General features: G+C 38.2%; 1 protein-coding gene across 1 annotated transcript in view; it reads left to right on the top strand.

The window, feature by feature from the left end:
• Nucleotides 1-15,057, top strand: part of RasGAP1 (Ras GTPase activating protein 1) — a 933,257-nt gene extending 918,200 nt beyond the window's left edge. The window contains exon 19 of the mRNA XM_067084371.1: nucleotides 14,638-15,057. Coding sequence (XP_066940472.1) covers nucleotides 14,638-14,710 — 73 coding nt within the window. The 3' untranslated portion in view covers nucleotides 14,711-15,057. The remainder of the gene's footprint in view (nucleotides 1-14,637) is intronic.
• The last annotated feature ends 255 nt before the right edge of the window (nucleotides 15,058-15,312 follow it).

The raw sequence follows: 15,312 nt of genomic DNA, 5'->3' as shown, positions 1-15,312 counted from the left end.
GAGAAAAATTGGTTCATTTAGGACATGTTATCTCTAAAGAGGAGTTAGAGTGAATGATGAGAAAGTTAAAGTTTTCATTGTGAATTTTCCAGTTCCCAAACCAGAACAGGATTCGTTCGTTCCTAGGTATGTCGGGTTTCTTTCATTGCCTTTGTGTGGAATTTTTCACAATAGATGTCTCCATTGACAGATTTGTTACGAGAAGACGTTGGTTTGTTTTGGGGTGATAGTCAACAATTAGCTTTTGGAGAAGCTTAAGAACGCTTTGGTGAACCCACCAGTTTTGAAGTTTCCAGATTTTAGTCAACCAGTCACCTTATGACTGACGCGAGTCAAAGGTGAAAGTGTGTTTGATGCAGAAATTTGAGGGAAATTACACCTGATTGCTTTTTATAGCAGAAAGTTCAAAACGCGTGGTAGTAATGAAAGGCTGATGTCAGTTAGACAAGGATATTTTCGCAGTCGTCTCTAATTTGTTCATTTTAAGATGTTGTTGTTGGGAAATAAAGGAGATTTTTACAGATCATCAACCGTTGTTAGAGCTTTTAATAAGCCAAATTTGTCGCCCAAGAGAGCACGTTGGTTCCTAACATTGAGAGATTTTGATGCAAACCTAAATACACAGAAGGTAAAGCATAATGTAGTTGCAGATGCATTGAGCAAGATATTTTCCGGTTGAGGATGAGGAACACACAATGAATCCTGTGTGGGAGAAGAGAGTAAATATTTGTGTCTAATGTCTCTGATATTAGTAGTTCTGAGAGATCGCATGCAGAGGACATACACGTTTCTACAGTGCATACTTCGGGAGAAATAGTGAGTCGGCAGTCCCGGGAGAGATTGTTATTCGTGACAGTGAGAGTAACGCAGCAGGTTATATTACGGTGAAAATTGTCACTTGGGACATAGGCTTGCTCGAAATAAAAGCAAGATGAAGATAAATTGTTGCCGATGCTGCATTTAGGGAGTTTCACCGAAGAAAGGGTATAAGTTGCCTTTTTCTGGTCTAGAGTTGGAGAATAATTTATTGGTGAGGAAAGTTAAGTATAACTTGCGAAGTACTGAAGCAGGTGAGATTACACAAATCATCGTGCCAGAGTCTAGTACCATGTTCCCAGACATTGTACATTGTAAATTTGGTTCTCCTCATTTGTGTGGACAGACGTATGAAACGTCAGGTCAAAGTTCTTGGAAAATATGTTTTCCGCAGAAGCCTTTGTGAAGAAGTGGGCTATTTGCAATGCGAATAAGCCAGCGACGACAGTGTCGTGTCAGTTGGTTCATATCCCATAATTGCCAGGCCGTTTCAGAGTGCATATGGATATTCTTGGGTAACTTCAGAATCCGCTTATGGTTATAGACATTTATTAGTAGTTGCTGATGAGTTGACTGCTTTGTCGAGATTTTCCCACTGAAGTACAAATCAGCTGATAGTTACAGTAGCGTTCTTTAAGGGGATAATTTGTCGATATGATGTTCCTGAATGTCTGATCACAGACAATGGTAGGGAGTTTATTAATAAGACTTTAGACGGTCTTGCTAATTTGTTGGGAATAAAGAAAGTATCTATAATCCCGTATAGACCTGAAGCGAATGTATATGTGAGAGGGGCGAATCGGAAGCATCGAAGCTTGCGCATGACGGTGGGTGGTTCCGGGATACTGGGGACAGATCTGGATGAAGGTGATATAGCATCACTCATGATGAATGACACACTAAGATATCTCCAGCAGAAGCTTTGTATGGTACAAGCTGAGCTGACCTGATTTGTTACCAGGAGCGAGTTCAGGGTGATGTTACGGTCACTTCATTGATAAATACAGCGGAGAGAAAGATTTCAATGCATCAAAGAACTTGAACTTAGTTCGCGCGCAATGGTAGGAGAAAAGTAACGTTAAAATCGAGGGGAGTAGCTTTTTCGATGTAAGTGATAGAGTGTTTGTTAAAGTGAATGTTCGGAATGATCTGAATTATAAATTAAGTCCAGGTTCCACGGACCTTTGAGATTGTAGAGATCAAAAGAGGGAAATAGATCGGTAGTTAAAGATGCAAATACTGGAGTGACGAATTGACCCATATTTCGAAGTTGAAGAAAGTTGGGATGTAATGGAACATTTGTATATAGTCATGTAATGGAACGTTTGTATATAGTTAGAGGGATAAATGGGTTGATGTTTGTATATATATGAGATTTATTTTTTTTGTCTCTTGTTCATTTTAGATGTTGAAGTTCTTAATCATTTGTTTTCGAATGATTTTAGGAGTTGAGACATGGGCTAATTTCATACGAGATTTGATCCGTGTGTTGTTGTGTTATGATGTGTTTTATCATCTGACGCAATATCTTTGTTGTTTAGGATTATTTTTTTGGGGTGAGGTACTTAGTATATCGGACCGAACAAGTTCGATCTTTTTTCGCTGGGAGATCGTATCGAGTATTTAACATTTTTTTTAAATTGCTGATCATATTACTGTCACTCTATTTTGTTGAGAGTTAGTCAGGTGTTGCGAAATATTTGCAGTTAACCGGAGTAGAGTTTTATGTCTTTACGAGATATGATACTTTTTAGTGTTTGGATAGAATTTTTTTATGAGTGAGTCCTGCAGGAGTTATTGTGCTTAGTAGTGAGTTGACTGTGATTATTCTGAGATACACTTGGAATAGTTCACATTAAGAGTGTTTGACTTTCGCATTAGTAGTTTTGTTTGGTTCAGTAACATGAAACCTTTTTGTTATTAGACCTTTTCGGAGTCATTTTTGGAGACTCCAGTAGTGACATGGGATGGATTAGAGACTATGTCTATTTTGGGAGATCAACATCAAGGTTCGGGAGTTGATTATAAGACAGGCTGTACTTAGTTAGAGAGAAGTATGTGTGACAGCAGTATTTTCCAGTTGGTGAGTTGTGTCTGTGGGTGGCTGTGAAGTTATCATTAGTTCATGACAGACCTGACAGAATGTGACTTTAGACAGTTCCTGCGAGATTACCATTGAGTCCACCAGAACGCTTCCCGCCGTGTTTGCAAGGAGTATGCAGTTACAACATGCCAGAACAACAAGTCGACGCCATTCGTCCTTCGAGGGGTCCAAGCAGTCTGATTCATCCTGCAGAATCCATTCACGGACTTTCGTACTTAGCCGTGCTGTATTCAACAGTTCCGAGAAGATAATTATGCGTCATACGCATAACGAGCATTTGCAGTGGCAGTATCGCACAACTACAGTGCCAATGACGGTTCCACTGTTGGAAGACATTGACGATTCCGTGATGTTCGAGCATCAGGAATATATTATGCCGACAATTTTAATTGTCTTAATAGCTGTTTTACTGATAATTTTGCTGTGGGGTAATAAAGCTATTCGTGTTTGTAAGATTACATGTAAAGGTCAAGAACACAACCCAGTGACTGGTGGAAGTGTCATGAGAGCAGTCCCAGTTGCAGTGCAGTAGACATTGCTAATTACTGAGCATAGCCTCATCTGTTATGTTTTATACATATGCTTTGTTTTATTTGCTGTTATGAGAGCGAGACGTCTATGTGGTGGCCGTGCCTCATTTAAAGGACACATATATGCATTTCATAGCTTCAATGCTTTAAGGTGTGATGAAGGAAGGTTTGGAGTCAGATGAACTAGGCGAGAGACTTGATGTAAAATCTTTGTATTCAGCAACAGTTTGATTCCTCAGTACATAAGGTCAGGTGATCTTCCAAGCGTTATGTATATATTCGTGAGCAGCATGTTACTTTGATCTAGATTAGGCCAAAATCTGCCCTAGTGAGTTTGATCGTTCATCAACGTGATAGAACTGCAATTGTCCGTCATAAGCTTTGGAGTGGATCCAGCTTGAAAATCGGCAGATAAGGTAGAGTTTCAAATTCTGTTTCTTATGGGAGGAAATTGAACTTGTGATTTTACCATGAACTTTTGAACTGGTGTGAGATTTAATATGAATATTCATACTCTTTTTATATTATTATTTTGTTATGTTACGTTTGCTATATCTTGGTTATGTGCATTTTAACACTTTCATTATTGTGTTTTGTACTATATATTTTTGGGAGTTTATCATGTTTAATTCTTTCAACAGATGTCTGTGGACATGTTGGAATGACATGTGGAATTGTGGTAGACTGTTTTTTTGACATGACTTTAGTTATTGATTTGGGGAGTATATGTGATTTTGGGGATTTCCAGGCTATTAGCCATAATGAGACTTCTTTAATCAGAAGTGTTTTGCAGTTTAGAGTTTAGTTGAATTGGACCTGATAATTCATTTATTATGCATTTTAATCTTTGCTTTGTTTTATTCATTCTTGTTGGGTTATTCGAACAATAACCTATTTTTGTAAGAAACGATTGTGTTTCTTTAAATAGTCCATTTAATTGCTTTGAGAGAATGAGTGAGGTCGGGTGGATGAGCTTTGGTAAATGATGAGAGAGAGAGTCGATACACGGAGAGAGAGAGAGAGAGAGAGAGAGAGAGAGAGAGAGAGAGAGAGAGAGAGAGAGAGAGAGGGGGAGAAAAAGGATGCAAGTGTTATCATGGGTCGAATCTTTATACGTCTTTTTCCTGAAGAAGATCGTTAGATTACGCTACGTACACTTTCAAAAAAGTGTTGAATCTGTTCCTGTAACATATATCTTACAGGTAGTTATATATATAAACCCATTTTTTATGGTTATTTTTTATTTTTTATACAACAATATTTTTCCCCGAGAGTATTTTATAATGCGAAGAAGATAAAGATTATATTTTATTAATCTGAAAAAAAGAAAACTATGGCAAGCTGGAATGGAAAGAAAAAAACCAGAGTTAATTTCAGTATGATGAATAAATAATATGAGGATTCATTAGAGTGAAACTTTTCTATACAATTTTCTTAATTAGCCTGGGGGTTTTAAATGTTTATTCTCCTATATAATTTTCATTGCCTTCCATCCATCAGCAACCTTTTGAAGATCTAAGTCTGTCGTTTTCAACCTTTTTCATACCCCGACCACTTATGAGCAACTCCATATGGCTGATGACTCCCTTTAAAATTTTTTATTCAATAAATATTTAGGGTCACCATATTTTCATCAACCAAAGACAGTATGACGGGTCCCAAACCTATTTACACGTTTTTATTTATTCCTCCTTCCAAATCTGTTAGACGGGTCCCAAGTTTATTTGAAAACACGATTTTTTTGCCATTCATTTCTGCTTCCAGATCTGTTAGGCCTTTTTGCTCTAACGGGTCCAGAGTCTGTCTGCAAACACGATTTTCGCTGTTAATTTGCCGTATACACACGTTCCCAATGACTGGAACATTGCTGGGTGACTGCTTGTCCTGAACATTCTGGGACATTTTTCTGACTGACCGAGACTCCAAGGGCAAGGCCTCAAATCCGGGACGAGTCCCTGCCAAATCGGGACCTACGGTAACCCTAATTGTATGCAATGTCCTAGTACAAAAATAGCAATGCAATATAATAAATTTACTACTTGCATTAAAAAGATATTATTATAACAGTTTATGGTAAATAAGTTAAATTATAGACTGTTTTGGCCTGATGATCAGGTGTTGCTTCGTGTAATGGTTGTGAAGTTGAAGCAAGCTAAAACATATCCTCGCTCAAGAATGACCTCGCGACCCCCTGAAAAAGGCTGGTGACCCGCCTGGGGGTTGCGACAACAACCCCCCCTCAAGTTGAAAACCTCTGAGCTAAGTGATCAGTCAGATCACTTTCACAAGCTAGCGGCATTAGATAATGTAAAAGTGTTTCTTTTGTTCGGTTTCGCAAATAAGTTTTTAATAACTTCAGCCTGCTAAATGTCTTTTCACTTTTACCTGCTGAAGGTGGTGCGGTTAAAAGCAATTTGAAAACTTTTGACAGATAAGGAAATAAATTATGTTCTTTATGAGCTGTTAATGCAACATCTGCAGCTGTGCGGATAGTTTCCTGATCTACTTCATACTCAGAAAAATAAATCTTGAAAACTTCTAATTCAACAGTCAAGGATTTGGTGTCACTTAATTCATAGGAATACGATTCTGACAAAAATTTCAAGGCTTTTGTAAAGCTTTCTGTCATATAAAGTTACATTAGGATTGAGAACTGAAAAAGATTTGAATGAGGACTTGAGATTTTCATATTTTGAAGCTAACACACTTATCATCATGGTCGGTTGAATATTTCCAGAGTTATAGAGGGCCAAAGTCGAGGTTTTTGTGTACTCCAGGCTGCTTGGCTTTACTAACCACCAACTAACGTGCCAAATTTCATCGAAATCTGTTCAGTCATTGGTTTCAGGAGATGTGGTAGAGGGTGGGTGGGTGATGGACATACCATATCTGTGGAGCAATAACGGTAAAAATACAGCCATGATACTTAGTTTTTTTTTTTGAAAGCTCGTATTCTGGAAGAGTGCCTTTTGGGGTTTGTTTCTTGAAATAATGAATTTTAAAGTGGCAGTGGGCCATTCAAATTAGCCACTAAAATTCAAATTTCCTGATGCTCAGGTACGGACTGTGCACAACAGTAGAGGAGATGCTGTTTTCTTAATGTGTGTGAATAGCGAGTGGTGTCTGGAGAAGCTGGCTGACTTACTGTCAATTATCTTAACTAAAAGTGATCACACACGTTGAATTTACCTGTGCGCTTTTGGTGTTTGCAGTCTTTTATAAATTAATAATTATGCAGCAAACGAGCTGAGCTGACCCTAATCACGGGGAGCCACATACGTCTAAGAATACTATATCTAAAACCTAAATAACCCCCATTCCTTCGTTGCCACATTTTTCTCGATCTAGGGCGTTGCCATTGCAAAAAAGGCAAAAAAGTGATGAAATCACAAAAGGGGTACTAAAGCCCAGCCCCAAGAGACAAAGGAAGGGGTAGAGCATAGAGCTTTACTGCACAACCTGATAAATTATGATGAAAGCAAAAAGTAGAAGTAAGAGTCTTTTCTCAATCAGTATAGAAAGCGAGTGCCATTATAATATGCACAACACTAACCATACCTGAGGAGATAGACACTGGCACTTCTTTAAGCATTACAATTTTAAGACATATACCAATGTATTCACTCAGAAGAGAGCGATCATATACATGCAATGCTTCTTTGTGGGTAACATTTTTTTGGGGGGTATTTTGTTTCTTTTTTCTTCATTGTCATCGAGAATGATATAGGCGAACTCATTCCGACTGTTGTTGTTGCTGTTGCGGAGACTAGAGTAATGTTCAACAAAAACCTGTGCCGGGTCATTGTTGGGTGGTACTGGAATCAGGCGCACTTGCAGAATTTTCACATCATCAGCAGTGGTTCGTTCAAACTGAAGCCTGTTCAGTGTGTATTACAATGGCACTTGCTTTTTATACTGAATGAGAAAAGACTCCTACTTCTACTTTTTGCTTTGATCATAATTTATCAGGTTGCAGAGCAAAGCCCAGCGCCCTACCCCTTCCTTTGTATCCCCTGACTTCCATGTCTGTATCTTGTGGCGGGGTTTTACTACCCCTTTTTATTTCATCACTTTTTTGCCCGTGTTAACACTTAGAAGGCTGGACAGTCAGCCCTGCTCCCTCTCACTCTCCTTGAGTCCCTCACTGTGTTCTTCCCATGATGCTGTAAGAGTTAACACGTTCAAAAATGGTCAGGGTTCCTAGTTATAGATATCATCTTCCTCAACACGCTCTTGAAAGTTGCTACTGAGTCCATCAAATCAGAGGGGCTGCCTCTTGAACTGGTAACATCCAATAGAGCATAGATACTGTGAATGTTGTCTTCTTTGATGCTTCTCCTATAGGGATCAGCCAACATTCCACTTAAATAAAAAAAATTATTGTTACAAATTTTCACCATTATAGCCTTGGTATCACCATTGGTTTATTGTTAAATTAGTTATTGCATTTAGTCAGTGGTAACCCACACAGAATCTCTTTGGTCCCTCCTTTTTCCTCACCATTATTACAGGTGAACATTATACAGAAGTTGCCTTTCGATCATTCCCATTTGTAGCATATCTTCAACTTCCTGGATCTAGTTCCTAGTAGATTACTGTAAAGCTGTCAAAGTATGAATCATGTGATAGAGACTTTCTTTTATATAGTTCCCCCTAATACATTTCTGCTTTATAGTTTGAGAATAGAAGAAATCTTTCAATTTTGAACAGGTGCTTATTTTTGAGAATATAGCTGTTTAGTAAGTTTCAGGTATTAGTGAAATTTTGGTATATTTTATTTATGTGAAGAACGTGTCTTATGATTTTCTTAGAAATTTAATGTAAAATGTTGGAGATATTTCCAGGTCAAGTTGACTGAAATCATGTAATGTCTACCCTCTGTGTGTGTGTGTATATATGTGTAAACCCAAGCTTGCGAGAGCTGGAGGTGATCTTATAAGTATTGGGCTGTGGTTGGCAAAGCTGACAAGACCAAAAGGCAAGACAAGACATGCAAGGCAAGACTCAAGTCTGTAGTCATCTCATGCAGATAGGAAGAAGAATACCGTTCTTTCACTTCTACATAATAATTTTAATGCTTTGCTTCAAGAGAGGAGCTGCTCGTTCTAAGGAAAATTCCTGACTACCACTTAAAGTCCCTGCTACGCTGGTCTTCCATGATGAACAACCCGTTTTCTATACTGATCCAGTAGGAGTGGGTCAAGCAGGATCTGCCATACTGAATCAACCATGCTTATCTATGTAAATTTGTACCTGTTACCAACTTATTTTGTATATGCCTCTTTTTCGCATGTATTAGAATATTGTTAGATCAGCCATTGTCCATTTTCTTTTAACTCAACTTGTAATTATCCATTGTAATTATTGTTGAGATTAATTGACCTCAGGTCACCAAGATTCTATTGTGTTCCTCTGTGTGACGTCAGTCCGCCGCTATATAAACGGCCTGCCTCCTGAATAAAGTAGCAGTAACTTTTCTCTTGCTCATTATTTAGCACCTCTTAAAAGATCATCCAGAAGTTATCTTACCTCTTGAGCTGTGTCGCTGTTAAAATGTTGCAATTAAATATATTTTGATATATATATTTTGCATTTTAATCACACCAGGAACATTGTGCTACAGAATTGGCGACCATAACAAAACATTTTAAATGTCAGTGCCTGGGTGTGAGTTTACTTTGCTAGCCTAAGGTTTACTGTTTATGTATATTTCAGCATGGTAGCAACAGTGAGAGCATATATGAGTTTGGAAGGACCAAAATCAAGGGATTTCATGAAGGAACAGCAAGATCTAGCCTGTGCAGAGAGACAGAGAGCTGGAGAGGCTTAAAAACAAAGGCCTTATGAAGAAAAGATTCAAGCAGCAGCACAAACTTCAGGTGTCAAGACTAGCAGAATGTGATAGTGGAACTCCAGAGAGACAAGTAAGCACTACTACCCCTTTAGCTAATGCAAACCCCAAGTTACCCAGATCCGATGAGAAGCATAAACACATGGACACTTCCTGAAAGATTTGAGATGTTTGCATAGAGCTAAGGTTGGCATAGGGATGACTTGGCTATTTGTCTCAGTTCATTACTAATAGATGAGGGTCTACAAGTTCCACCTACTAAGCCATGTGAGGAAGCTTTGAGTTATGATAGCCTGAAGAGGGAATATGATATGACTGAAGAAGGGTTTAGAAAGTAGATCCATATTAGACCAGAACAAGGCGAGTCTGCACTTCAGTTTGTAGGTAGGCCTCAGAGGTATTTCAACAATTGGACTGAATGTAGAGAAGAGCTTGGTGTTTAGCAAACTTTTTTATCAGAGAACAGTTTGTCAGCACTTGTGCAACTGAGATGGCACTGTTCCTCAGGGAAACAGTACCAAGAACGTTTGTGGGATGGTAAAGCTTGCTGAGTGATACTTAGAAGCTCTTGGAATGCCAGAAGCCAATGAAGAAGAACTACAGGACAGTCAAGCAGCAGCAGACTGATGCAAATGAAGGTAGGTGCTTTGTGTGTCACAAGCAAGGACTCTTAGCCAACAACTGTGACTATCAAGAATAAAGACCAACAGATGTTCAAGCAAAAGGCAATCAGTGCAACACTAGTGGAAAAACTGAGGGAGGTGATTGCTGCCATGATGTGTGAAGATGTCAACATATGCCCAGTTGGAGCGCTACATCAAAGATGGTAGCCTGAAGCTGGCAGATGGAGTTGAACTACTAAGAACATATAATACAGGTTGTAGGAGGAGAGGAAGAGACACCAATATTTACTAGTTAGTGACAATTACGTAGGCAAGGAGACAGTAACAGTGCTATGACAGAAAGGCTGTACAAATGCAGTTATACACAGAAGTTTGTTAACGGAGGACTATATGACTGACAAGAAATGGGTCTTTGCACTTGCTGATACGGGTATCTGTAGATATCGAACTGCAAAGATTATTGTGAACACTCCATACTATGTGGGGGAATTTCATGCCATGTGCCTAGATAAACCTATTTATGACATTTTTGGAAACATTCCAATTAAAAAGAATCACGAAGAATGGGCTCAGGTTGAGGCAGAGATGATTGAGAAAGCTATAGGGACAGATGAACAAAAGGATAAGCCAAAGGAAAGTGATATAGGGATGGATCTGGAAAATGTTGGTGCCGAGACAGCAGGGGTGATGACCAGAGCTATAGGTAGAGTAATATCTAGCATCCCAGATGTAGGCGCAGAACAGTTAAATGAAGCCCAGCAGAAGGATCTAAGTCTAGCCAAGCAGAGTGTGAAAACCAAAACTGATTCAGAATAAAGGACCAAGGATGAAGGAACTTTCAGGTTCAAGATAATTAAAAGAATATTTTATCTTGTTTTTAGGGTAAGGTGGCTGGGGAAGTGTAGCAAGTCCTATTGCCAGAGAATATTGCACCCAAGTAATAAAGTTGGCCCATGAAACCACTGTCTGTGGTTGTCTTGGAGCTATGAAGATCATCACCTAAGTAACCATCAATTTCCATTGGCCAGGGTGGTTGTGAATGTTAGGAGATTTTGTATGACCTGTAACATTTGTCAGAATAATGTCTCAAAATACCACTACTAGTGACAGACAGGAGCAACAGGTACATCCTAACAATAATGGATTTGATATGAGATACCTGGAGCAGTAGTGCTTCTTAGAATAGAAACTGAGTATGTAGCAGAGGGGCTTCTTGAAGTTTCCAGCAGGGTAAGACTCCTCAAGGAATTGCTCAGAAACTTAGGTACTCTACTTACTTCTGGAGTTCACTAAACAGCTGTTCATGACACTGTATAACCCAAGATGTAACGAATTTTGTGATGTTTTTGCTGGTGGAGACATGTCAGTAGAGACCAGAAGAGGACTGTTTGCATTTTGAGAAGTCACTGTTTGGAAGGAGAGAGAGGACTGGTACAAATTCTCAAGGAATTAATGACCAATGACTGAGAGGATGAGATGCACAACAAATACCATTACACGTAGAAGCTGAGGAATTGCCTGGAAGAGACATGTCTGCTGGCCAAATAGTTTTTTTGTAAGTGGCACAAGGACACCAGAAGCATCATTACAACAAGAGGACCAGAGATTCAAGGTTGGACAGAAATGTTAGTGTCATTATTAATGGAGGCAAACATGCTGATGTTGCAGTGTAGAGGGCAATATGAGGTCAAGGAAGTGGTTTATTACACAGAATACAAGGTTCATGTTGTTGGAGAACTGAAGATTGCGTGCAAACATCCTGACTGCATACATTGAGAAGGAAGTAAATGTAACGGCAACAGCTGTCATCCAGAAATTTTGGATGAGGTCTAGTTGAAGCTTCGACCACAGAAAGAAGAAGAGACTTAGATGTTAATGTCAGTGAAGACCTAAACAAGCAGCAGAAGTAGTAGATATTTCTGTTGCTGAGGAATGTTAAAATATCTTCAAAAACAATCAAGGAAGGGCTTCTTTGAGAGAAAACTGCATCAGATCGACGACAGAACAGCTATTCAGAGCAAAAATGCATCCCTTACCATCAGCAAATGCCACATAAAAGGTATTGTACTTAAGACCTAACATTTATAACTGATATAATCAGTGCAATCTGCTTCAAGTCATTTGTCCTTTCCTTTACTAGAATTCTGTTCTCCGGTGTGGATGTCTGCTTCTGTCAGAGATTTATCTCTTTTAGATAGAGTGGTTTGTGGTGTAGGTTTCCGTTTCCTAACATCAGCAATTATAATTTGGAATATGTACGGATGGTCTCTTGTTTGTCAATATTTCATAAGTTGTATTTTAACAGAGATCCTTCACGTTCACACTCGATCCCTGATCATCTTTTCCTGTCGAGAGCAATCAGATTTGTTGAACACCAGCACCAATATGCAGTAATTGTACCTCCCTGTCGAACTTCTCCAGTTCCAGAGGTCCTTTATTCCTCACACAGTTGGACTAAACAGTCTCCCTGAGGGTATTGTGCAATTGGAACTTCAGAAGTTCATGTAAAGATGCGACGCATTACTACCCTAAAACAATTCTCCTTGTATTTTAATAATTTACTCTCATTTTTGTATATTTATTTATTTAGTAATTTGTTAATTTTTTCTTTGCTAATAAATGATCTCGTCTTTCTGTATTTCCTGTTACCTTCTGTTACTTCTTTCAAATGACCACCATATTCTTTAGGAGCTTAAATTTCAAGCCAGTGGCCCCTGTGGGCTTGTTCCATAAGAATAGGGTTCATGCTCTGAATATAATAATAATAATAATAACAATAACAATAATAATAATAATAATAATAATAATAATAATAATAATAATAATAATAATAATATATGAAGGGAATAGACCCTCTTTTAAACAAAATGCACGTAATCTGTTTATCTGAGATATTAACAGGTCAAGCTGTCTGAGATTATCTAATGCCTACCCTCGGTGGGTATGTGGTGTATGTGTAAACCAGGGCTTTCAAGAGCTAGAGGCGACAACATAACTATCAGGTAAAGCAGACAGTATCAAAAGGCAAGATAAGATGCTCAAGGCAAATCTTATTTCTCTAGTCATCTCATGCATCTAGAATACAGTTCTTTCATTTGTACATAATCATGTTAATGCTTTGCTCCAAGAGATGACCCACCCTAAAGACAACCCCTTACTACTGTTGTTATGAGTATGATTGGCCAGAAGCTATTGCAACCTCCTGGGATACATCATTGCTAAAGTATAGTTAATAAATTTCATATTTTGGATTTCAATAACTACAGGTATAAAGCCGTTGGCCACTGGTCTTATTGAAACTTATCTAATAACATAGTGTGTTAAGCATACGTTTTTGCTCTGACTAATTGCTTTGTTATCACTTTGATGTGATGTTTTTCCAGTGAAGTTTTACCTGCATTGTTGGTTGAAAAAAAAAAATATATATATATATATATATACAGTATATATATATATATATATATATATATATATATATATATATATATATATATATATATATACACACACTCTGTTAATTCCCATACTCTAACAATTAATCCCCAAAAATCAAAAGAAAGTACTAATTAAACCCACAAGTAAATCAAAACTCCACGGGGAAAAAACAGGTGGGCTGAGCACACAGCTGACCGCAAAGTAGGTCAAGATGAACTTCGAGTTTTCAAGAGCCAAAACACTCAGTCCACCCTCAAGTAAAGAGAACAGAAGTCTACCCTTACGTAAAGAAAACACGATTCAAGCAAAGGGTAAGCGAGAGAGAGAGAGAAAGGAAAAGAATTCGTTCCCCTCCCCTTAGTAGCCTACAATATCTCCCCCTATCTCCCCAACACATCCATGATCTGCCAAAGCACACACACACACACACACACACACACAAAAGAAACGCTGAGCGCAAAACCTCGGAGACCAGTCCGCCTCTCGGCCACCGTCGTCAAGGCAAAAATTGCCGAGTAAGCTTACAGCAACAGCTTCCCCCTTTGCATACACGCACTTATGTACCCAAAATAAAACAGTAGCCTACGTAGGTAACCTTAAAAAAAGTTTAAAATCTAAGTAATGTACATACACTCGTGTAAGAAATGTTTACTTACAGTAACCCAACAAATGTCAAATAAATTATTTTCCAGTGATCACAGTCCCCAGATATAATACAATAATTAAACCCTAAACGCCGATGTGAGCAGCTGATTGCTATAAAAAACAAAACAAATAAACCACGCCCAAATGCGCATGCGCTTCAAGAGAATGGGAAGAAAGTGAGAAACTCTGCTCAACCTAATTACATCACCAACATGTCACTCAGGGGATGACTGTGGTGATTTGAGAAACCACACACAATTTCTGTGTATGTGTGAATCCATGCAGAGTTTCTGTGATTGAAGACTTGATTTGTTTTGTTGTTCGTGTAACCTAAAAGTGAAGTTTAAGTTTGCAGAAGCATTGAAACTTTAGTTTCTATGAAAAAATGTGTGTTTTGGCATAAAGTTTGTTGTGAGGTTGCCCTTCTGTACTTGAGTTTATATTTGAGATTGTAACTTTGTCATCATCAGTATGAAACCAAAATTGCAATGTTCCATTTGTCATGAGTGAAAGTATTGAATTTGTAAAGCTAATTTGAATTTATGAAGGGACAATATCATTTTGTAACGCCTATCTCATTATTTAACTGTGACTTATTTGCCACGAGTCATTTCTAATGTTGTTTCCCGGCAGGGAGAAGGCGTCTGGAACAGCTACAGATAAGTCTTCCATGCTTGTAAGACTGTGTTTTTTTCGAAAAAGATAGTCATGTCCTATCTCCAAGACCTTGGTAGCTGTGGGAATCATATTTGTAAATCTTATATTCATTGAGATTTCAGTACCTTAGCAATAAGCTTTAGTAATACCTACCAATGACTGACTTGTTTGAGATTTTCATTAACTAGAGTACCCTGAGAGCCTATTTCGTGTTTACATTGCTTACCTACCAAGTGGACTCTTGATTTTCATACTAGGTATATATCTGTTTCAGTTACATTTAAATAATAAACGTGATGTTCAGTAAGGTGAGGCATTAAAGCCTGTAATGTAATTTTGGTGTACTAGATATATATATATTTTTCTTAATTATATTTTGTTATAAATTTGTAACAAGCTTTTCATTTGAACCTAGACCTAATAGTAGTAGCTATATCTTGCATCAAGTCAACAAACTACGGTAGGCGTTGGGTTGTTAGCCTAAGCTTAGAGCTTATGATGATTGTACCAGTGGGAGTAAGCCACTACAGTACCTGTCAATATACAGATTTAGTATAGTACTAAGTACCTCAGAAACTTTACAGTTCATAAGTAACATCTAGGCTAGTGATTACTTGGCTAACCTAGAGTAACCTACCTATTCTAATGTGT

The sequence above is a fragment of the Macrobrachium rosenbergii genome, chromosome 41 (assembly GCF_040412425.1).
Source record: "Macrobrachium rosenbergii isolate ZJJX-2024 chromosome 41, ASM4041242v1, whole genome shotgun sequence".
Lineage (NCBI taxonomy): Eukaryota > Metazoa > Arthropoda > Malacostraca > Decapoda > Palaemonidae > Macrobrachium > Macrobrachium rosenbergii.
This window is presented reverse-complemented; position numbering and strand designations above follow the sequence as displayed.